Raw genomic sequence first — 23,751 nt, 5'->3', positions numbered from 1 at the left:
TGTTTTTCTCAGGTCATTAGATGGCGCTCTAACCCAGCAGCTCCAACACCTAAAGTATATTCATGCAGACAAACGTATTACATCAGTTTACATAGAGCCTAGATCATATTTATTTTTAATTTCTTGTTTAGGAGCTGATAGCAAAGCTTTGTGCTGCATCCATTGTATTCTGCTGAAATTCAATGATTACAGCACGAAGCTTTGCTATCAGCTCCTAAACAACCACCTCCCAACTTCAATATGCCATTCATTATTATGAGACACAAATCATCAAGAAAGGAACTTGCTACTAGAACCATTTGGCAAACAAATACAACGTTTTTCACATGCTTTTACAATTCACACCAAAACTTAGATTCTTGTGCTATTCTTTCTTCCTTTTTGTATGTAGTTTTGTTGGAGGGAGCCAGAGATTTAAGAAATTCATTGCCAACGACTGCACCTGTATTTGTTGTGCATATGATGAATGAATAAAAAAACTTGAACTTAAACCTCCCACCACCTTGTCACTAATCAGCTCCCACTTGCTTTGGCTGCTTTGCCCTGCCAGTTTTGGATCGCGTGCAAGACAGAAGATGACTCACTGGCAACTGCAACTGCCACACACACACACACACACACAGACAAAACGGGGAATGAATTAAGGAATGGACAGCTGAACGGACAGAGAACAAGTGGAACTAGTCGTTATTTCCTTGCTCATCTACATTTCCCTGATGTGAGGAATGGGAGCGAAGACAAAACAGTGAGATGGGGCTCTTGCACGGCCTGGTCTGCTCTCACAAGTGGCTTGAGCGCTGACCGTGAACATTGCTGTGCGCTTTTGTGTCTTGATTTGGAAAGGGGAAGGGGACTCAGTGGAAACCAGCAGAGGAAGGAGTGGGGGGGTCAGAGTTGAGACTTGCAGGTGGTGCAGCTGGTTAATAACCGAAGAGCCAGCAGACCATAACGCTGCCCCAAACACACACACATGCATGCACACACAAACTTTGCGTGTTGAGCAGAATCAAGAGTATTCTGTGACTCTCAACAATCTTTGTTCACACATATGTACCCAAAACAGACGAGCAAAGCCGCACACAAAAACATTTTCAACATTCATTCATCTACACTAACATGGCTTGCAGCCATTTGGAAACAAGCAACAATACAAAAGCACCAGAAGCATTGCTTAGTTAGAGTGTATGTGCGTGATCGTACTGTAAGCCACCCCTGCCTGTAGCGCAGCCAGGTCAAAGCAGCAATGAGGTGTTGGACATTGTGGCGCTGCGGTACAAATGAGATGTCTGGTAGACATGGTGGCGCTGGCATGGCAGAGGGCAGGACACTTGGAATTATTTGTGGGGTTTTCAGTATAAAAAGACAAAAATAACCAATTTTTTTGTTATATTTCTGTCCTTAAGGGGAATATTTGGTGGGGATACAGAGGGAAAAGAAAGTTTGAGTTGTCCAACAGCAACATGCCATTCTCCTGTCACTTATTTGTCTACAGCATATATTTAAAGGAGAAATGCATGAATGAGTTACAACAAGCATGGTTTATTTATTAAACATCGGCAGTAAAATAAGGTGAACTGCATTTGTACAATAAGTTCAAGCTTAAACAAGATAACTCAAAGCTGAGGAATACATCTTAAGGGTCCCAGAAGAAACGCTTAGTGCTGCTTTTGTATTTTTTTGCGTTTAGCCCCGCTTTTCTTTTTCCTACAAAAAGTCCAGCAGAGAACTACAGGTCCAAGAAGCACTAGGGAGAGAAGAAACACCATGTCCAACAAGTATCTCTGGTACCATGGTTGCATCAGTCCAGCTGGCCTTAAATGAGTTCCACCTCCACTGTGCAGAATGTGCTCCACCCACTGGATGAGTCGAAGGGCCGGAGGGATGGGATTGGATTTGTGGATCCTGCTCAGGGACAAAGCTGAAGACTTGAACCTATAAAAAATGAGAAATGGTGAGAAAAAAAGAAAGAAAGAGAAAGAGGGATTCCTTCCAGATGTCTCTGGGCTCCTCTGGTATTACAGTTCAAATGCTACCCAGCCATGCATCCCTGTACCTTATGTCCTGTATGAGCGTTTCAATGGTGGAGCTGAGCAGTTCCCTGGTGATGTGTGTGGGGTTGATGGTGAGTCCAAGTCCCTTTGCTTTAGCCCTCACCAAATTGTCAAACTGGTCTCCAAACAGAGGGATTCCCAGCACGGGGACAGCGTGGTACACTGCCTGCAGCATGCTGTTTTGTCCACCATGGGTGATAAAGAGGCGCACTTTTACGTGGCCTGGGTTGAACAGAAAAAAAGAAAATTCTTCATTACTGAGTGAAAGAAAGAGTGTTTGGATGTAGTACAGACTGATGAGAACTACAACTGAGAACAGGTTAGCGTTTCAATGTTGACAAAACCACTGCCAGCAGCGATTTTTGTATTTTATTTTATTTGCCAATAGGTGGGGAGGTACACTCATGAGGCAGGATAAAAACAAAGCAGGAATATTACACCACATAGAAACAATTAGATGGTAAATCCACGATTATTCTGTATTTGTATCTTACTCTGTTTATACTTTTATGAGAAAATGGCATACCCTATACTTTTATAGCAGGCAATTAGATCTTGCTGATATTTTTTATGTATTATAAGATTAATAAAGAATGGAGCTGCAATGCAGCAGTGACCCAGTCTCCTTTGTTGCTGTCTTGGTCCAGTTTCTGACATGAATGTTATTGTTTTGGTCTTCTTTTAATATAGTCCAATGAAACAACCTTTTGACTATCTGTATCCATATACTGTAACACACCTTTATGTTTGTAAAACAGGGTTAGTTACGGTAAGAGAGGCAGAATGTTCCTACCCAGCAGGTCATTCAGAGGCAGCCAGTCCACTAGCTTGAGATTGGGAGGTATGTCCAGGTGAGATGGCCATCGTTTGAGGTCATACCTGCAAGTAGAACACTGCAGTTTAAGAAATTCCTGTAACATCCTATCATTAACTTTTTTTTTTGGGGGGGGGACTTTATCTTTACATGATTAAAAAATGTTTGCCATATTCCCCTGTTTATATATAAAAATATTTGGAACTTAGAATGATAGAAATTATATATATTTTGTATGACTGTATTTATGTCATCTTCCTTTTACCTCCAGAGCACCCCCTGAGGAATCCTGGAAAAGCCAGCAACCATCTCAACAAGCAGAGCGTCCACAGAGACTGAAGAAACCATTGATCCCAGAGTCACCACAATGAAACCTGCCTCTCCATAGTTGGAGATCCACATCTTAAGATCCTGAGGGAACAAAGGGGAATTATCAGTATTAAGTAAGGCAAGATGAGAGAGAGATGGTTGTGCATAGGGAGGAGCAAGAGTTCAGAGGGAAGTGTGAGTGAGAAACGAGGAGAGACGGCTAGTTAATTCGAAAACCTCTCACAGTTTCACTGATGCATTTGAAAATGTCTATCAAGACAAGAGACCTGTTCTGGAGGCTGTGCAGGTTTGTTCAGCAGACCCCCCACCAGCACAGTGTAGGGCATGAGAGGCTGGGGGTACTCAAGAGAAAAGTCAGTGTTGAAGGCCCACAGTTCAGCTCCATGATGTAGCTCCTCCAGACCACCAGGGGGAGAGCCTGACTCAAGGTGGCGCTCAGCTACTTCCCTAAATGTCGACCACACGAGTTCCTGGCCTACCATATATAAGACAGAAGACACAATCAAAAAGCACGAACACTGTATGCCTATGCCCAATATGTAAGAAAAAAAGAAAAAAGGGCTAATGGCTATTATCTAAACCAATTACTGGCCATTCACAAACACAGTGTGATGCAATGAAGATGTGAGTTATTATGCAAGAAGGATAATACCACAGACAATGACTTACCTACAGGAGCCAGCAAAGTATAAATGAGGTTCTTGGCACGACCCCAGAGGTTCATGTGGTCAGACAGCTGGGAGTTGAAGGCTGGGATGTAGGAGACTGGGCTGGGGAGAGCGATGGACAGAGGGCCGTTCAGAGGGCCCGGATAGAAAGCCACGTAGTTCACACCTGGAGTAAATCAAGAGTAAAGGACATGGAGCTTCTGTTGTTTATGCATAGCTGTGGATAAGAACAATGTTAACTTTATCAATCTGGCTAGAAATTTGTTTGAATTTTCGCACATTTAAATTCACCTGCAATTTGCGAATAATGTGAATGGCAATGTATTGGATATTTTATATTAAGAGTTAAAGGATGAAAAAGTTATTATGACATAAACTAAAGTGATATGAACACCAGATGTACCAAGTTTGTGTGCCAGGATGAAGGAACAGGGGTTAAAGGCATCAAGGATGGCGATGTCGTAGCGTTCCCTCTGGAGAAACGGTATGATCACTTTGTCCCCTAACAGCTTGTCACACTGAAAGGACAGGTGGCCCATGAAGTTTAGAAAGTTATTAAAGTTATCCCTGGGAAAAAGAGAGGATGGGGGAAAAGGAAAGAGAACGAGTCAGAAAGAGGAGTGAGAAAGAATATTTAAAAACATTTTTTTATCATTTACATTAAATCAAGAGGATTCAGACGCCTAAACAAGGACATATTGGGCTGCAGTTTGAAATCATTTCAAGAGACTTTTTCTCAGAACCTGAAACAGAATTATCAAGGTAATGAAGTCTCCTATTCTCTGTGATACCTTCCCAGCAAAAACTGTGTTTGTTGCTCCAGGAACCAGCCATTGTATTCCTTGATATATTTATCTCCTAAGGACCAAGTGGTCTTCTGGTAACTGTCTGCATGGCCTTCATAAGAAAAACCTGAGTGCAAAATTAAAAAATTTAACAGAAAATTGAACAGAGGTGCAATTTACATGGAAAAACAGTGACCATATCCGAGAAAGGATGGGAGCGAAGGCCATTTGTGTGTGTAAATTTACCTGTAATTTCAGGGTTGCCCAGTTGCAGGAGCATGCGGACCTCATGGCCATGCTGCTGTAAGTTATGAGAAATTTCATCTAATAACAAGTAGTGGCTACCTCCTAGACAAGAGAAGGACAGAAAAGAAGTCTGGCAATTCTACTCGTATTTCTAAATATATTTACCATTTATATCTATGTTACAACTAATGAACTTTCACAAGCTGTGCTCCATTACTCACCAATTAGACACACAGTCAGGATCTTGGCAGACTCAAGTACTGGAAGAGCCAGGAGAGAAAATGTCCAAAATACAAACCTCATGTTGTTATTATAGTACAACACACTGCCCTGCAGCCAAAGTCCTCCTAAAATAGTCGTAGCACTCAAAAATAAATAGTGATGTAAACCTTCCTGCGCGAACAATCCATCTTTTGCTCCCTTTTATTTCAGATTACAACAAAAAAGTTAGATCCAGTGAGTGATAGGGGCAGATCGGTCCTAAAACCAGAGTTGTGATCTAGACAAACTGGACCTTTTTCCGCAACAAATGGGTAGGGAAAAAAAAAAACGCAGGATTACCAATTTAAAGCTGAAAAAAGTAATCCCTCTTCATAAAATCATCTTTTCAGAGTATAGGTCCTGAAAGTCTTCTTTTAAATCTCATGTCCGTTTTGAGCCAAGAGTAAAGATGACAGACTCTATGACAAGTTGATAACGGGGATAATCCCAACTCTTCTCGTTTACCTAGAATGAGTCCAGTATGCTTTATCTTGCAAAAAAATTTAAAAGTTCCGACATTATTCTGGTTTATAATGCAAGTCTGCGAGAATGATGGTGCCTAAATGACACATGTCAGTTGCTCTGTTGTCTCTAAAAAGTCAGACACTGAGAAGTCCAAGCCCTGGACCTGCAGCGATAATGAAAGGGAGGGAAAGAGAGAAAGGGCGTTCAGGGAAGTGGGGGTTCCCAAAGCCCTCATTGTAACAAATTAGACAACTGGAAATGATAACAGGAGCTACATTTTCTCAAGACTGCAGACAAATGTACCTCCCTGTATCAAAAAAATGCTAATTGATAGTAATGATGTTTGTCGTGACATCCAGGCTGTATTTAGACTACCTATGCTCAATGTCTTTAGTAACAAGAAAAGCTAGGTGACAACACTGACAAATTTATTTATATAGGCTATGTCCCAATTATTTTTTTATTTTTAATGATCACCATATTTTGTTTAAAACAGCATTCCAGCATGGTAGACAGGCACCAGTGACTGTGAAATACTGTTGAATGAACTGTGATAAGGTTGTGGGTGCTCTAGCAGGCAGTTGCTGGCAAGTCAGGCTTGACATGTAGGTTGATTCTGAACAATGCACTCATTGTAGCCACAACCAATGATTTTCTGTGTCAGGGAGGTCATTAGAAAAGCAAGTCAGTCAGAAAAACTGCTGGAGTGTATCGTTGAGAAAAAAAAGCAAGTAAGAGGGGTCAATCCTGCCATTATTGATGTTATTGTTGTCATTTCAATTATGTTGTCATTCGGACATTCATCAGTTACAGACATTTCTTTAGACTGAAACAAGTTTCAGATGCACATCTATTTATTTTACAATTAAGTAAGCAAAACAAATTTAGCCAACTTTTCAAACATAGAATAATGAATACTTAGAAAATAACATATTTTGCATTTCCTAAGTGAAAAATATATTTGGGGCACATGCAGCATTATGTAGATGTACTGTATGTGTCATATCCTTTAGGAAACTGTCAAGCCCCTCCTTCATCCAGATGGGCGAGTAGACCTCTATGGATGTTCTGAGAGACAAAGAGAGAGAGAAAGAGAGACATTAAAGAGATAAGTAAAGGTTCAAATAAGAGACAAAGGAAACAAATGGTGGGGAGGGAGAGATAGAGAGAGGGGGGAATGTGAGCACACAATCTCTCCTGAAAGACATATTGTATGTACAGGCAAAATAGAATTATTTGGTTTCAGCATTGGCCTATTTGAATGAATACATGTATACAATGTAATGCACCTATGGATCTTGATGTACAGTATAAGGAAAACTGTTTCCTCCATGTCTTGAAATATAAACCAATGTGTTGGCTTGTATATCTGTAATGAGCAAGAAAAAAAAAAAAAAGAGAGAGAGAGAGAGAGAGAGAGAGAGAGAAAGAGAGAGGGGGAAATTAAAGTGAGGGTGGTTGGTCTGTCTGCATGCAGGGACGCATCGAGGTGGAAATTCTGCAAAATAAGACCGATTGCAGCAGCAGAGAACAAGTGGTTTTGCTCATTTAGGTTCCCGTGTAACAGTCATTGTAGTGGGCGGACATAAAACCCAAAAAACATATGAGTCTTGATAGAGACTTACTACAAGCTGGTGGTGTGTTGTTGTCTCCATCAGGCTCTGGATGAGAGGATGCTGAGAGAGAACGGAGAATGGGATGCAGTCCTCAGGATTGTAGCCCAGCTCTTCGAATATTTGCAGCAGGTGCTAGAGGCAAGTAGAGATAAACCGTATTATGATGAGTGAATAGTTTTAATTATGCAAAAAAAAAATGTTAAGGTTAAGATCCCTCAGCCTCTAAAATGCATATATGCTGCAAACGCACAGAATACGCATGTTTTCTAATATATTTAGTCAATAATTTATTCCCTGAATTTTTTAACCATTAATTTATGTATTTCCTTAAAATCCGAGTTGGAACTTTCATAGGGCCATACCTCAGCATGCTCCTCCTCACTCAAGCAGCCTGGGGGAAGGGGATTGTGGTCTTTGGTCTTTGCAGCTTTGTGGCAGATGACAGCAAGGAGAGCAGGTATGGACACTTCCTGTTCCCTAAACAAACTGCTGGATGCACACAGAGCGTCTTCTTCCATGTACTCTCCATCCAGGTCTGCTGGGCTGACCTCTATAGCGTCTTCTAGACTGGGCATGGACTGCATACACAACAGTACATTACATACAAACATTAATACTCACTCATGTTTCATTCTAAAACCAATCATCAACTACTAGAAGACCTCACACATACTGTCACAAAATCATTGTTGGCGTTATTGGAAAATAATAGCACAGTTTTCTGTAATAATCATGTGCAATCTGAACGCATTAGTGACAGAAAATAATACATTTTCAGGTGAAAACTTTATTCTATTTTAATATATTTTGTACACACCTTAACAAGATGGCCCGTTAAAGGGAGCTTGAGATGTTGTCCCAGCACTACACTTAGTGCTCTAATGAAACCCTGTCTGGGGTTAGGGTCAGCTGCAAAATACTGCAACATGGACACATAGTCCAGTCGAGATGGAGAGAAAGAGTGGTCCGCAAACAACTTGAAAAAGAACTAAAAAGAAAGAACAGAGGAAAATTTTATTATTAATGTATTATTTTTAATTAAGTGCTAGGATTCATTTCAGAAAACATAACAGACTTTGAGGTTTGAACCCATTATAATGACCTTTTAGGTTAATTTCTTGAAATTAGCTGAAAAATCCATATGGTTCTATCGTATCTTTGTGTTCCTTGAGGAATGACAAAAGTTTAGCTTGACTAGGAATTCAGTGGTCATTATTGCAGGTAGTTTACCTTGCGTAGATTGGCTAGACGGTCATAAGGTATAGGCTCAGACGGATCCTCGGGGACGGGCTGGACGCTCTCATTGGAAAACCACAACTTTGTCTGGTGAGTGAAGAAATAACTTGTAAAGGTTTATCCAGAGTAGGACTCAATGTGATTTAAAACACAGTTAGAAGTCTGACCAACAAATCAGTATCTGAATTTAACGTGTACATCTGAGTTTGTGTGTGTGTGTAGAGACTTACATGTAGGTACTGTTCCTCGTTTACATAGCCGCTGTCCTCAGGATCTGCGACCTTGAACCGTTGTAGCGTGACCAGCAGCTGTGTTAAGGAAGGAAATGGCCAGGGGAGCGCAGCACTGAGCAGAAACCGACGCCAGTCTATTAGCTCAAAGGTGTCCGTTAGTAGAGATACAATCTCCAACAGCTGGAGAGAGGCAGAGAAAAAATGCATGCATGTTTGCTGACTTGCAAGATGATCTTTGATTATGTAGTTAATTGATTTTAAAACTTTTTTGTCAGTTGACCTAAATTATTCATCCATTTTCTACCTAATGGATTTGTTGTATTATTTTATTCTATGAGGTGAAAAGAAAATTAACCAAATTTTTTTTTCTTTCTATAGAATACTTTGAAGTGTACCTGTGTTTCATTCTTTTCAAGCCAGGGATCGGGTAAAGTGTTTCTGCCCATGTTAACAGAGATGACGTCCCTGAGTAAACTGTTAAACTCAGAACTGAACAAAAGGCCTGAAATTTAGAAAGGATGCAACATGTTCAATGGATGGATGGATAGCTTGATAGCTTATGAGAATGATTATAGACCCAATCACACCACAACTTGTCTCCCTGGCATGCACCTGTTGGAGCAACAGCGCACAGCTGTTGGTGGAGGGACTCCAGCTGAGTGATGGTCAGTGTGGACCGTGTGGGTTTCTCTGAAGGAGGTGGACGGGGAGGGGGAGGCGGGCTGGCAACCATTCGACAGTCTCCATTCAGGTAGAAGTCATTCAATTCCTGGTGAAGAGATTCTTAAAATGAGAAGAGTGAGGTAAAGGAGACAGCAGCCCACTTTGTTCTAATTCAATTACGATATAATTACATACCAATACTAGCTCATTCTGTAACTTAGCACTGGTCTCTATGTGGTGGCGAGCCACTTCTGATAGATGCTCAATACTAAGGAGAAGACAGATACAGAAACAAAAATGTCAAACATGTCCTCTCTGTACGTATAATTAATTACACAAACTCTCCCCGATTGAGCCTGGTCTGTTTAAATGTGTAAGAATATTCTTGTTCTTAGTAAACAACAACATTCAATTGGATGAGTTTCATATTCTGTGACTCTTCTGATAATACATATATACAGTACATTAAAAGAGTAACACACTAGTCCAACAATTCAATTCTGGGGCTTAGATAGATGCACACCTACAGAATTAAGAGACATAATCTTTGGATAAAATACAGATAGCATTTATCACACAAAAAAACAACAACACTAATAAAACAAGGCCAGCAATGCAGTGCTACTCTATTGCTGCTTTACTATATGTACGTACACGTCATGCGTGAACAAAGACTCATACTATAACATACCTCTTCATTTCTGCAAGATACTGTGCTTCCAACCACTTCTGTATGCTGCTAAAAGTCTGTTCTGCCCTGCTTTGCAGGAAGTCCAGCATCAACAGACCATGACTTTTCACAAGGGCAATGTGCACCTTTGCTGAATTTTCTGGAAACACAGAGGAACACAACCATATAAGCATATTAATATGTACACACACACACACTTGTGTATATATTTGAAAATACACAAATGGTTATACAGTAGACTCACCTGCATGTACATATACATTAGTTCATATTCCACAGTCCTTAGAATACATGACAACTTAGAAAAGTGACAATCTGTAATGGGGTGGATAAAATAATATAAAGAAACCACTGAATATCTTCATTAATGTGGATGCCTACCCTCGTGAACCAGTGCTGCTGCATATTCTTGCTGTATTTTGTTTCTGAGTTCTTCCTCACGAATCTGCTCTGGGGTTTTTTCCTCAGGGCTTGGTGGTGGGGATGGTGGAGCTGGAGGGACAAGACAAGGAGGAAGATAATTATAAAGAATACATTTCCATGGACACATTCAAAGATCTGTTACATGATCTTGACGCAGAGGGATGTAATTGTGTTGTATAGGTTTTAATATTTTGTCTTTTAATTGGAATTATCTTAGGCCTGATATGCTTCTATTGTTGTTGGGTGTCTTTTTAGTGGTTGATGTTTTATTGTTTTAAGTGCTCTCTCTTTTTAGTTTTTATTGTTATATTATTATTATAAATTAACTGTATGTAACCAGGGTGCCATCAAAAATGAGATCTTGGTCTCAATGGATAGGTCTAAATAAAGGTTAATAGTGATGTAGAGACATACAGTACATGCTCAAGAGCTCCATAGCTAATATTCTACAACAGACATGCCTTTCTGTTTTGATGACTGTTTTCCTTTTTTGCTTGCAGAGGTTTTTGGCCTCTCCTTGTCTGGTTTCTTCTCTTTTGCCTCCCTCTGCTGGAGTTCTGCTGACACCTACACACAGGTATAACACATCAGGAGTGAAAAGCAATTCTTTGTCCGTAACATGCTCATTAAAATTCTCATCCCCAAAGCTTTACCGAATTTCTGATGGCTGAGAGTGCCTCCACGTAGTCTGCGATCAGTTTCTCATGGGATGGCTGAAGCAAACAATGAAAAAGGGTCATTATATCTAACTATGTGTATATCAGCATATCTCCATTAAAACCACCCAAGTGTTTCTGCAGGTTTTGACGTACAATTCCGCAAACTACATGTAAATGAATTACAATTCAACCAAAAAGAATAGCCTTAATAGGTAGTAGAACGTGAAGCTAAAATTAACAAAGATAGCAGGGTATAAGATACTATCTATGACAATCTTCTTGAGAAGATATAATATTAAGATATTGTAAAATAACAATATCAGTTACAGACCTTGAGAAAGACTAACATATTCAATGTGAATGAAAGGTACATAAAGATGAGACATTTGAAATGACCTTGACAGGTTCTGTCTGAATCTGGTCTTTCGCCTTGGGGACCTCTACCGAAGCGTCAGGACGTCTGGGTAGGAAGGGAATACTGGAGACGAGGAGATTGTATATGTGTGTAAGCATTTGTGCTGGCTGAGTATTTGAGCGGTTAAGAAATGATAACGTATATTTTTATCTTTCAAACAGACTGCCGAAAGGAAACACTGTGTGTGCTGGTGCTTCTCCCTTACAACTTAGTTCCCCTCTTGTCCTCTCCGTTATCCGCCTGACTAGACACAGTTGTCCCTGTTGGCTCAGTTCTGGTAGAACAAAATAAATATTTTACTTTGTGCACTTGTGACCCATAAACTATTCACAATTTCATTACATTTGATTATTATCTGTCAACATGTTTCTTGCCTCTCATCTGGATCCTTGTTCAGTAATGGGATACAGACAAACTTGGATGGTATTTCAGGCAGCACCTGAGTTTGCATGCTCAAATAGTACACCTTTAGAATATAGAGCGTGTCCTGAAAACGATCAAACTCCACCTGTACAATTCAAACAATCCAATATTAGTAAAGCAATGAAACAGCTATGAAACACACAGAATAAGGGAAATAATCTTCAACACGAGCATTGACACAACATCATTTAAATGGCCCAAAGATTACGATTTTCTTTTTCTTCCTGTAAATGTTACCTGCATGAGTACAGAGTGGTGGTTGATGAGGACGGCACTGTGCTCTTCTATCCAGCCTTCACCCAGAGCAGCACGCTCTTGCTCATCCTCCTCCTTACGTTTCTCACTAATGTCCCACAAGCGTTCACACAGTTCCTGCAGACATATCACAACATCTCCATATATTCGCTATTTTAGGCAGGTTTTTACACTGTTTTTGTGTAAAGTAAAACAAATACTTCTATAAATTCTTCTTACATCCAGTCTCAGATGTAGCTCTGCTTTGGTCTCCTCATCTTCTCTCATATCATCAGGTATGGTGTTGAAGTCCTTCTGCCACTGAGTCACTAACTCCTGCTTCAAGTTTGGACGCCCCAGATAATGTCTGAATTCCTCTCTACAAATACACAGAAACGGCTGATAAATAAGTAATAAATAAATAAATAAATGTATTACTTTCAAAATTCATAATATTTTCATGAAAAAAATCTAGTATAAAAAACATATTAATAAATATTATGCAAATGCTTAGTAATGTGCTCAAGTGTACAACATGCAATAAACCATGTTCACACCACTTCAAAGGCCTGTAAGAATACCTGATGTTGTATAGGTGATGGTCAATAACAGTGCATTGTGAGCGCAGCTTCTGCATCACTGTTTTTACACTGTTCACATAAGAATCACACATTGCATCCCAATGGGGGCACAGGTACTCTGATATGTCCTAGAGATGCAGATTAGGGGAGGAAGAACAGTGTAATGCAACAATTTTCAGAAAGGTGTCACAGGAGAGGTATTTTCATTTAAATAACAGAACACAGACTTTCTGAAAGGCAATCTTTGTAGGAAACCAAGAGACCACAGGCTAAATCATGCTTAACGGGCTACCATGTTTGCACCTCAATGTCATCGACAAAACCTTATTTTGTCAGGAAACAAAGAGAATAGAGAGTGCACTTGCAACCCTCATTAGCAAAGCAAAGAACTTGTATCCTACTGGAGGGAAGGGTTGATCCACATAGACCCAGCTTGATGAGCCTGGGAGGGGAGAGTCCAACTCAGTTGTGTTCTTAGGGTCTTCATTGGTCGCTGAGGAAGTTAATTCCATCCCAGAGGGCTCTTATGATTAGTTAGAATAAAAGTACACAGACAATCACTATATCAAAGTTAAATTAAATATTGCATAGATAAATAATGACTATCATAGTATCATAAATGTAAACATATACCCTGATAATGACAAATTTTCTTTAAATAGCCACCCTTTGTATCCAAATACCTACTACGTGTCTGTGTATTTTAGGTAAAAAAGTACATTCACAAAGTTAGTAAAACACGTCTAAAAACACTTCATGGTCAAAAGAGATAATTTATGAATCATCTCTTTAAAGCAGAATTTCTTGAGCAGGAGTGACTTTGAAATAACAAGTCAAATGTAAAATTGAATTCCCATCAAATCACCTTTGGGGGACTGTGTGTTTGATTTGGAAAGTGACTTCACACTTTCCTCATCAAGGCTGGCATAGGACTCAGCAGGGCCTGGGTCTTGACCTGTGAGGGCTAGAGGTTGGTCTTCAGGTGGAGGTGTGCCTGAAGAAGTGGAGTCTGGAGCTTTACCACTGTCCAATTCTACATCTTCAACAGGAGCTGATGAAGGAATATATCAGAATAGTTTGAGTAAGCAAAGTGTTTATTTCAGGGAAGACATTGCCGTATAAACATTATTTACTGTGGAAAGAGAAAGAATCTCATCAATCAGTGTCTGTTAAAAATGTCAGACCGCATATTTATTACCCAATATTTTGGAACAGTGAAGAAATTCATTCTGGGAGTGGGACTGTGAAAACACCAAGAATAATCTAATATTTACTTAATACAAAAATGACAACCAGTTACCGTACCTTTCTGTATTTGCAACATAACTTGCTGCAAAACAGACTCCACCCGCCTGCAAAGCTCCTCATTGTCTACATCTGCATCAACACGGGCCAAAATGTTTAGCTTTTCACCAAACCATTTCTCTAGGTTTGGCCAGGTGTCCTGAAACGCTGTGATCCTTGAGGGAGGGAAAAAGGATGTGAGATATTAGACCATCCCTTTGATTATTTTTATTTTATCTTTCTATTTTATTTTCTTACCTGTGTGGAACCTGTGCCAGATACAAACTCCTGTCTGTAGGATGGGAGGTTGTAGCATCAGCAGTGTCCGCATCTGCACAGAGTTTGGGAGAACCACATAGAAACACAAATATACATTTCACACTTGATTTGTTACTACTTGTATGTATACAGCCACACACCATTTAACAGACAATGCATGAAAGCACAAGGATACTTAGTGTGACTACCTGTCTGAGTGAATGCACGTCTGACCACACACTCATCAGGGATATCCAGCAGCAGAGCCAGGTCCAGTACAGGAACTGCAGGTGGGGGAGGTTTGGGTGGATTAGGATCAGCAGCAAGGTTGGTCCTGCTGCTTACAACTGCATCCTCTACATCTACAGAGCCACCCAGGGCTTCCTCTAGCAGGTAGGCCTGGCAGATGTCCACTGGAAAGCCATCCAGGATCCAACCTGACTGAGCAGGAACCCGTCTAGTGAGGACAAAACATATGCTTCACTGTCTCTAGAGTGCTTGTGTGTTGTTGATTGTTCGTTGTGTCTCAAATGTATACAAAAATAAGATGGTATTTCTCTGAAAGACCATTACGAATGGAAATGAACATTATATGTTAACATAGATATAACACAATTAACTTTTATAAAAATTCAGGTTTTGTGCTTACCTGATAGCCTCTACAATAATGTCAACTAACAGCTCATTAGAGATGTGGTTTCCTTTCCTCAGCTCTCCTTCTGCAGCTGCTCCCTGCATTGCCCGGGCAGACAGCTGAAAAATAAAAAAAATTGTTGATTACTCAAGATATAAAATAACTACATTCATTCTCTATGCATACTGGTACAACACACAGGTGACATTATGTTTAAGTCAATACAAAATAGAGTTCGCAAATGCAACGTATACACAAATACTAATACTAAAAGGTAACAATACCGCTACACATCTTACTAACCTCTCCATTCTGGAAAGCATTCAGTGCCTCCTCAATAAGTGTGTCAGCTGATAGGACACTGATGCCATGAGCTAAAGTGGAAAACAACACATATAGTCAGCAACAAATAAGGCATACAATCTAAAGGGGTGTGAAATTGCGTTTCTGTGTATGGTGGTATCTGTATTCGGGTTTAATCCCATGTACCTTTTGCAATCTTGGCCATGAAGGTGGTCTTGCCAGAACAAAACTTTCCCAGTACACAGGCCTTGAGGGTAAAGTGAGGAAATGAAGGTGTGGAGGGTTTCATGATGATGGGTTGATGAAGAATGTTCCTCAGTCGACAGACAACATGTCCAAGAATGTTGTTGTTGGTCAGGGGTAATTTGGCCTCTTCTACTTCCTCTAGCCATGCCCACTCACCTACCATGTTCTGACAAACATGGACAAACAGGATATTTAGCATCCAGAAAGTTCCGGGCTTCAGGCTAGGGACAATGCTAACTTCATTGTCCAAAAATATAGCTTGGTTCAGTTTCCCTACTTCGCTACTAGCAGGGATATTAGCTTTCTATTAAAATGATGGGTTTGATCAACAAGTAATTCAGTCTACACAGACAAGATACATGCAAGCGTGTGGGCAAACACATGCGTTCAAACTTTGTATTTTATTAACACACTCAACTCAGGTTTAAAAACTTACAGTGTATTCATCATAGTCCTGGTTTTTGAGTATCTCCTGCTTCTCAAGCTCTACGGGATCTAGTAGGGTGGAGAATTCAAACCCTGGCTGCTGGTCATTTATCGGCTCATAGAGAGGCAGACCAATGAGCAGCAATTCCTTCCACCCTCTCATCGCCTTCTCTGGAATCAGACTGGGCATGACAATAGAAAAACTTAGTAAGTGGAACTGTTGTTAAACCTGTTAAATTGTGGAATTGTAAAATGGAATCTGGACCACACAATCTGTAAACTGTTTGACCTGTTGGAACAATATACTTCATAACAGCTAATTGTACATTATGTTTTAATGCCTAATATATTTAAAAATAAATCAAATAGAGCTTATGTAGTGGATATGTAAAACCTTTGCTAGCAGGATACATATACAAGCAGAGTTGTGTGGGCAGTGCATTACTGTGGAAATGATGTATTGGATCACGAGAAGAAGCAGACAGGATGTCGACATCTCCTGATTTTATTTGACCTCTTGTCAGTTATACAAAACTGTTTTCAAGCTGAGTAATAGTTTTACAGTTGTTTTGACACACTGCACCACAATGCTTTACACAACATTGCACAAAACATTTCAATCTTCAGTCAGATTTAAGATTGACAATTCTTTCCTAAAATACCTTTCAACGTTTTACTTTAGAAATAAAGATACATTAAAACAATGGAAATATATGGAAAACCAATACTTTAAGGGCATATTTCAACGTATTTCCTCTGTTGCTCCTGTTCTAATTAACCTTATTTTACCCGCTCTCGAGTCTGTCTCTCTTTCTGTGCCTGAATGTGAGCGTTGTTCAAGGATAAATAAATAGATAAATAGGATAGTTTGACATAGCAGAGGACTTGTCCTATTACTTTAAACATCATAGAAAGCAACTGTGTTACGTACTTCCCAGTGACCAGTCGATATTCTCCGACCTTGGTGGACAAGTCCACTATCTGCTCCACAATCTCCTTGCAGCTGGTAAAGTGCTTCTTGTATCTGCTCTGCGCTCGCTCAGCAGCAATCCTGTTACAGAACTCAAGTTCCTTTCTGATCTCTTCTGCGCCTTCCAACTTAGCCTGCTGAGCCAAAGCCTATACCAGGCCCCGGCCAAAACAAATGGAATGATTGGAGAAGGCATGACATAAATGTTCCTGCTAATCACCACTGTTATAAGTAATTAAGGAAGACAAAACACATTACATAGGTAATTTATTGTGTAAAACATAAGTAGGGGATTTTGTGGGAAATGACTTGAAAGGAACAAAAACTAACAGATGTCATCTTTAATAATCAGTATATTACTGATATATTGATTTTGGGAAACAATGAGTTCAGCTTCCTAGTTAAGTTTGTCAATAGACACAGCATCAATAATACCCATTTAAAGCCTTCATACATATACACTCACCGGTCACTTTATTAGGTACAGCGGTTCATTTTCTTGTTAACACATATAACTAATCAGCCAATCACATGTCAGCAACTCAATGCATTTAGGCATGTAGACCTGGACGGGAGAACTTATTGAGGTTGAAACCGAGCAACAGAATAGGGAAGAAAGGGGTTTTAAGTGACTTTGAACATGGCAATGTTGAGGGTACCAGGAGGGCTGGTATGAGTATTTCAGAAACTGCCTATCTACTGGGATTTTCATTCTAAACCATCTCTAGGGTTTACAGAGAATGGTCCGAAAAAGAAAAAATATCCAGTGAGCGGCATTTGTGTGGACGTAAAATGCCTTGTTGAAGTCAGATGTCAGTGGAGGATGGGCATACTGGTTCGAGATGATAGAAAGGCAACAGTAACTCAAATAACCACTCGTTACAACCAGGGTATGCAGAATCTCTGAATGCAAAACACGACCAACATTGAAGCAGATGGGCTACAGCAACATAAGACCCCAACAGGTGCCACTCCTGTCAGCTAAAAACAGGAAACCAAGGCAACAATTCTCACAGGATCGCCAATATTGGACAATAGAAGATTGAAAAATCATGCCTGGTCTGATAAGTCTCGATTTCAGTTGCGACATTCAGATGGCAGGTTCAGAATTTGGCGTAAACAACATGAACGTATGGATCCATCCTGCCGTGCACCATCAACCATGCCACGTTCAAAGTCACTTTAACCCCCTTTCTTCCCCATTTTGATGCTCGGTTTGACTTCAGTACATTGACTTGACCATGTCTAAATGCATTAAATTGCTGCCATGTGATTGGCTGATTAGCTTTATATATATATATATTAGTGCTGTCAAACGATTAAAATATTTAATGGCGATTAATTGCTTTAATGTCATAGTTAACTCGCGATTAATCGCACATTTTTATCTATTCTAGCCTAAATGTCCCTTGATTTCTTTTTGTCCCATTTTTTTTTTCTCATTTTAATGCTCTTATCACACCCATTCTCTACACCCTAGTACTTCAGTGTATTTCTTCTAAAATATCGTAATTTGCAATTTGGTGAAAATAGCCCACCCCCTGGAACAGCATTCACAAACATAATTGGAACTTCCTTTTTTATTTAAAAATCAAACCATAAAACAACAAATTAGTATTAAGGCTAAATTAAACTGGTTGCTGCCTAAATGTTTTGGGAGTCGTTCATCCACGACTTATTTCAGACTGTTTGTGGAGTGGACACACCATACACTTGTGTGCTGGTATGCCCCTGCTGCAGCCGAGGCTCAGTCGCCCTTCGTAGCGAAAATTAAAGTGAAAATGAATGACTGGCGGCTGCCACTAACGTTCATGGAGGTTTTGGTGGGGGCGCAGGGTTATAAGTAGGACTTTTGCAAATGACAAGCTTTCTTTTCTGTTCTTTTTCCGCGTAGTCCCCGAGTCACACACGGAAGACTAGTGAAGGTCGCGCAGCTGAGCTAGGAAGTGCTAGGTTCCAGTTTCTGCTTCAAAATAAAAATCAGAATTGACTTGACGTTTAGCCGTTTTGCCAGTTAAATGATTTTAATGTGAAGTTACGCTGTAGGACATGTTCCGGCTGACTTAACAGTAACTTAATGGTGAGCCATATGAATAGTTTGTGGTGTTTCAGTTGTTCTAATATTACTAGTTGATACAACAGCATGTGAAAAAACCACAACGTTTGCTAGGCCATGAAGAGCGTTAATCGCGCAATAAAAAAATTGACGCCGTTAAAATGGGTTTGCGTTAACGCCGTTAATAACGCGTTAAACTGACAGCACTAATATATATATATATTTATCTCCTAAAAATAACTTTATACTATGGCGTAAATGGCATATAATCGCAGACCCTGAAAACTTTATCACACGACAATCTGCCCTATGATTGCCTGACATCATCGGGCAGATGAACGCCACTGCACCATGACCACATTACACTTTAACATACTGAGTATGTAACACTTTATAATACCACACTGCTGAGGGCATTTTTTGAGGCATTTATCCAACTACCTGTACCCTTTTTGTCAGCTAAATCAGTCATCAGTATAATACAGAACAGATAAACATATAGTGGTTTATGTCATGATTCATAAGGTCTTACTTTAGCATTTGGGTTCTCTGACTCTCTCTCCTCCTAACACCCAATACCCTGTTGATAATACACAAACTTCCAGCATCAACCCAATCCTCTCTCTCTTTCCCTACGACACTATTCATACTAGCACTAATACAACGGGACAAAAGAGAGGATAAGTCTTCATCCTTATTCAGCCTAATCTCACCGCCTCCCTCTCCAGAGCCTCCTGGAAGTCCCTCTGTCTGCGCTGCTGGTACTGCTGCTCCCTGAACAGGCGGTTGTCCTGGATGACTTCCTTCTGCATGCGGATGTGAAGGAGCTGAGCGGCCAGACGCTCCTCCTGCTGGGTCTGACGGGTCAGACGCTTGACCAGATGCTCCTCTCGCCGTGCCTCCTGCAGGGTGAGGACCAGGGGGACTGATCAGATCATTGATTAAAATGGCCGATGTTGAATTATTTTGTGTGAAGCCAAAGAGAATGTGAAGAGTAAGATGTATTTAAAAAATAGTGTCCATAAGAGTCTACAAAAACACATGAATATATGACTAGATATGAAGAAATACACTATAAGGGATGCAATCTTTTCTTTTATTGTTTTGCTTTGTTTAACTATCTACTGTTTGCTGTTTTGTGAAATCAGGTTTTTGCAACTATTCTTGTTTTGATATATAAATGAAACGTTAAAAGGTTAGGCATAATAAGAGTCGGCTTCAGCCTACACCTTTTCGGCCATTGTTTTTATTGATTGTGTATGTACTATGCTTTGCTGTCATGTACCGAAATAAAATATTACTACTATTACTACTACTACTTCATTCTCAGTTCTCCTCAGTGGATATTTATCTCTTGGTTGTTGAGGTTTGATACACAACATTATTGAATGAGAGGAGAGAAGAGGAGAGGCAAAGTGACACCTCTTGAGCTTCATGAGCCCTGAGCTGCTCCACCAGGAAACGGTCTCGTCTTTTCTCCCTCTGCTCACGAGCTGCAGCGTTTTCCTCCAGCCTCTGTCGTATGTCCTGTATGTACTTGCTACTGGTTTGTAATATCAGTTTAGTTCCATTTCCAGGGACCTCACAGCCCTGGCTGCTGCTGCCACCAAGGGGAAATTCTCCAGAGATGGGCTGACCACTAGATTAGAAAAGGTACAAATCATATATGAAGTTACTGTTCTACTGTATGATAATGACTCAGGTCGCTCTAAAAATATATTAATCCAAACATAGAAAAAAATAAAATAAAAAATGCAAGTACAACAGTATTAGTTTAGTGAATGTTTACTTTTCTCTCACCTTGAAGAGGAAGCAACACCATAAGGAACAAGTTTCTTCCTGTTCATCTCAAACTGAGTTATTGCAGTTTGCATTGTCTGCATGGATGAAATTAACGGAAATTGTAATTACACCAGCAAGACAAACAAACTCATGTCACTCCGTTTTCCATTTGAACACGTATAACTACATTGTGCAGTGAGAAATCAATTGCTGTTGTACATGTGGCATGGCAAAAGCCTTGGAGGAAGTATTGTAAACAGAGGGTTGCACAGTTTAAATTATACTAGTAGTAGCTCCCAGGGAATACCTTGGCAGAGACTATGAACCAGAAGCAAATATCCGCTCTGTACACAATGATAGGTGTTCAGCAATAACAATCCATTGGTTTGGAAAAGACCTGGAAACATCTGGTGAACATAAGAAAAAATACAAGGATCTTGGGCCTGAATTTTTATTATTTTATAAGGATTTCACAATTTAGACTCAACAGACTCTGATGGCAGATGTGAGCTTTTGAAATGAACATTTATGTAACCTTAAGGTCTATTCTAAGCAAGCATATGCCCTGCAGATACCATTTTAGAGCTGACCCTCTGTGTCAACAAGCCTTACATGTGTTTTCCTCTGTGGGTCAGTTAATTATCACATTTAATCTGGATTGCACCTGTGCTTGTTGTTCCTTGCGTTGCTTTTGACGTTGTCTCTTCTTTAGGTTGAGCTGTGAAGTGTAGGGAGGTGGCTTGGGCACCTGGGCAATAGCTGCCTGGTTACCATTAATGATGCCATTGTGCTTCTGATTATACATCCCAAGCTGCAACATACACAATTTCATCATCAAGGAGTGAAGATTTATAACTCAGTACAGTTAGTTAATGCAGCATTAACTAAGCATTTATTAACGGTTAGTTCATGATGAGTTAATGCTTAGTATGCATTAACTTAGCATTAACTAACAGTTCATTCATGTACCCTTATTATAAAGTATTACTGCCAAGTTGATAAATAATTAAACTGTATGACTTCCTTACCTGTTTTACCTCATGTTAGATACAGTATATACAAGGTAAGTATATCACAGTACTGTGTTTTAATTCCCATGATCTATGGTACCTTCTCAATATTCTTCATTCTCTTATCATCCTGGACTTTCAGTTGTCTCCTTTGCTGGATGGGATCGGTCATCACAGACTGGTCATTCCATTTCTTGATTTTCTCCTGATAGTGCTGAGTAATTTGCTGCAGCTTCAGCTCAGCGTCACGTTTCACCACTCGATGCAGTCGCTTAATAAGAAAAAGAGAGTAGATCATTGTTGATTATGTGACATTAAAATAATAATCGTAACTTCAAACATAAAACAATATTTGACTGAAAGACTTAAAGACAGAGTTGCCATACTTCACCATACACTTTTTCAGAGCAAGACAACTTATCAAATATATCTTTCTGCCGAAAAAAAACTCTTTCCCAAAGACACATGCTCTTACATGTAATTACTACCAATACACCTAAACAGCCCCTCTTACATCAGAGTAAATCTCATGCCCTTTTTTATGCAGACCAGCACTGGCTGCGGGCTGCATGATTTCCATCACTGTCCCGCTGATTTCCGCTTTCTTCTTCTTTTCAAGTGAGACGTAGAGTTGGTACATGAGGCGTGTGGCAACACCCTGCTTCTCCTGAATCAGTTCCTGGGCTGTGTTTAAGTCGAAGGAGATCCCCAGTAACTGAAGAGTAGGCTCAAGGCGTGTAAAGTTATTCAGTTTGGAGACAGAGGTGCTATGAAAAATTGTGAAAATATAAGAATTAAGCAATGGTGAGCAATTTTTCTAGCAATAAAAAGCAAAGGAGCATAGATAACTAAAAACATATAGAGATGCATTGCCAACTTACTCTTTCTTCATAAACAGACTGAAATCATTCTGCAACTGATATTTATGCAGAACCTCCCCAATTAGGTAACCACTGCAGAAAGTCTTGGCAAAGGTTTTTGGCTCTGTGAAGAAGAACATGAAACATTTCCAACACTTTGGTCCAGTGGGAAAAAAAAGCTAGATATACTTTAAATGCTGAAAAAATATGTTATTCAATTGGTATGTTCTTATGGCGATTAAAAAAATAGTAAGCAGCAACCAATTAATATCAGTTTATAAATTGCAACGTCGGAAAAAAGATTGCTAAAATCCTAGTCCCCATGTCTTAGCAACTTTTAACCCCCTTTTTAAGGATCTGTAGTAGGCCTACCTGACTGGACAATTTTAAGATTGCTAACTTTACCTTCCAAAAATGCTTTTGGTGTTGGCCTACTTTTTAAAATGACCTTGCTCATAATATATCCCTATATGGCCACCCAACAAAACCCCTTACCTTGCTTTTGTTGACAACTGGTCGATAACTTGTTCACATGACTTTTGTCTTGAAGTGTGCAAAAGCACAACCAGTAAACGTAACTAACGAACCAAATTAGGATAAGTAAGCTAGTAGGCAGTTACACAGGATGGTACTTCACACACTTACCAACAGCTTTTGACAGCCGGAGCTCCTCGTTCAGCCACTTGCACAATATATCCGACATATTTCTATAAAGTTAAAACCAAGACGATATTCCACCTAATAAATGACATGTTACTGGGTAATAATATGAATCTTTAGCACGCCAACAACGACTGAAAAACGTCGTGAGATAGAAGGAAATCCCAGCGGCGCACTGTTACCATGGTGAAACGTCAACTGTGTTGCACAGGGGGCTCATGGGAATGGGCGGGCCCAGCTGACCCTGAATCAGTCTTTTTTATTTCTGCTCCCCTTTTAAACACAGCGGTCATGATTACAGTCGTGACTACAAGCTGACACAGAACCTGTAGGCTATAATATCACACTTTACAAGGTCAGCAGGGACGACTGTATTTTTAGCCACACTTGACTGCAGCCAGCCTTCACCAATTAGGAAGCAAAATAAGAAAAATTGCTTCTATTCATTGGACTGAAAGATGAACTCTT

General features: G+C 39.9%; 2 protein-coding genes across 2 annotated transcripts; both read right to left on the bottom strand.

Annotated features, from left to right (window-relative positions):
• Positions 1-1,655: 1,655 nt before the first annotated feature.
• Positions 1,656-5,304, bottom strand: LOC307256453 (UDP-glucuronosyltransferase 3A1-like; the record flags this gene model as incomplete). The annotated part of the gene is given in 12 exon segments (XM_080035408.1): positions 1,656-1,932; positions 2,054-2,273; positions 2,845-2,930; positions 3,131-3,276; positions 3,462-3,670; positions 3,865-4,029; positions 4,267-4,430; positions 4,655-4,775; positions 4,895-4,996; positions 5,116-5,206; positions 5,209-5,241; positions 5,284-5,304. Coding segments are annotated over 12 exon segments (1,635 nt in total).
• A 1,336-nt stretch (positions 5,305-6,640) lies between these two features.
• Positions 6,641-23,326, bottom strand: spef2 (sperm flagellar 2; the record flags this gene model as incomplete). The annotated part of the gene is made up of 37 exons (XM_080035397.1): positions 6,641-6,688; positions 7,246-7,368; positions 7,599-7,814; positions 8,054-8,224; positions 8,467-8,559; positions 8,703-8,885; positions 9,101-9,207; positions 9,318-9,474; positions 9,564-9,636; positions 10,060-10,198; positions 10,441-10,551; positions 10,944-11,049; positions 11,136-11,195; positions 11,538-11,601; positions 11,762-11,830; positions 11,931-12,064; positions 12,217-12,351; positions 12,454-12,592; positions 12,795-12,922; positions 13,196-13,317; positions 13,702-13,845; positions 14,100-14,254; positions 14,337-14,409; positions 14,546-14,793; positions 14,986-15,089; positions 15,250-15,344; positions 15,460-15,685; positions 15,956-16,127; positions 16,877-17,064; positions 19,685-19,873; positions 20,394-20,610; positions 20,772-20,848; positions 21,418-21,564; positions 21,864-22,034; positions 22,278-22,530; positions 22,645-22,747; positions 23,269-23,326. 37 exons carry the CDS (start codon positions 23,324-23,326, stop codon positions 6,641-6,643), a joined length of 4,998 nt encoding a protein of 1,665 aa, XP_079891523.1.
• Positions 23,327-23,751: the final 425 nt, after the last annotated feature.

The sequence above is a fragment of the Ammodytes marinus genome (assembly GCF_949987685.1).
Source record: "Ammodytes marinus genome assembly, chromosome: 2".
NCBI lineage: Eukaryota > Metazoa > Chordata > Actinopteri > Uranoscopiformes > Ammodytidae > Ammodytes > Ammodytes marinus.
This window is presented reverse-complemented; position numbering and strand designations above follow the sequence as displayed.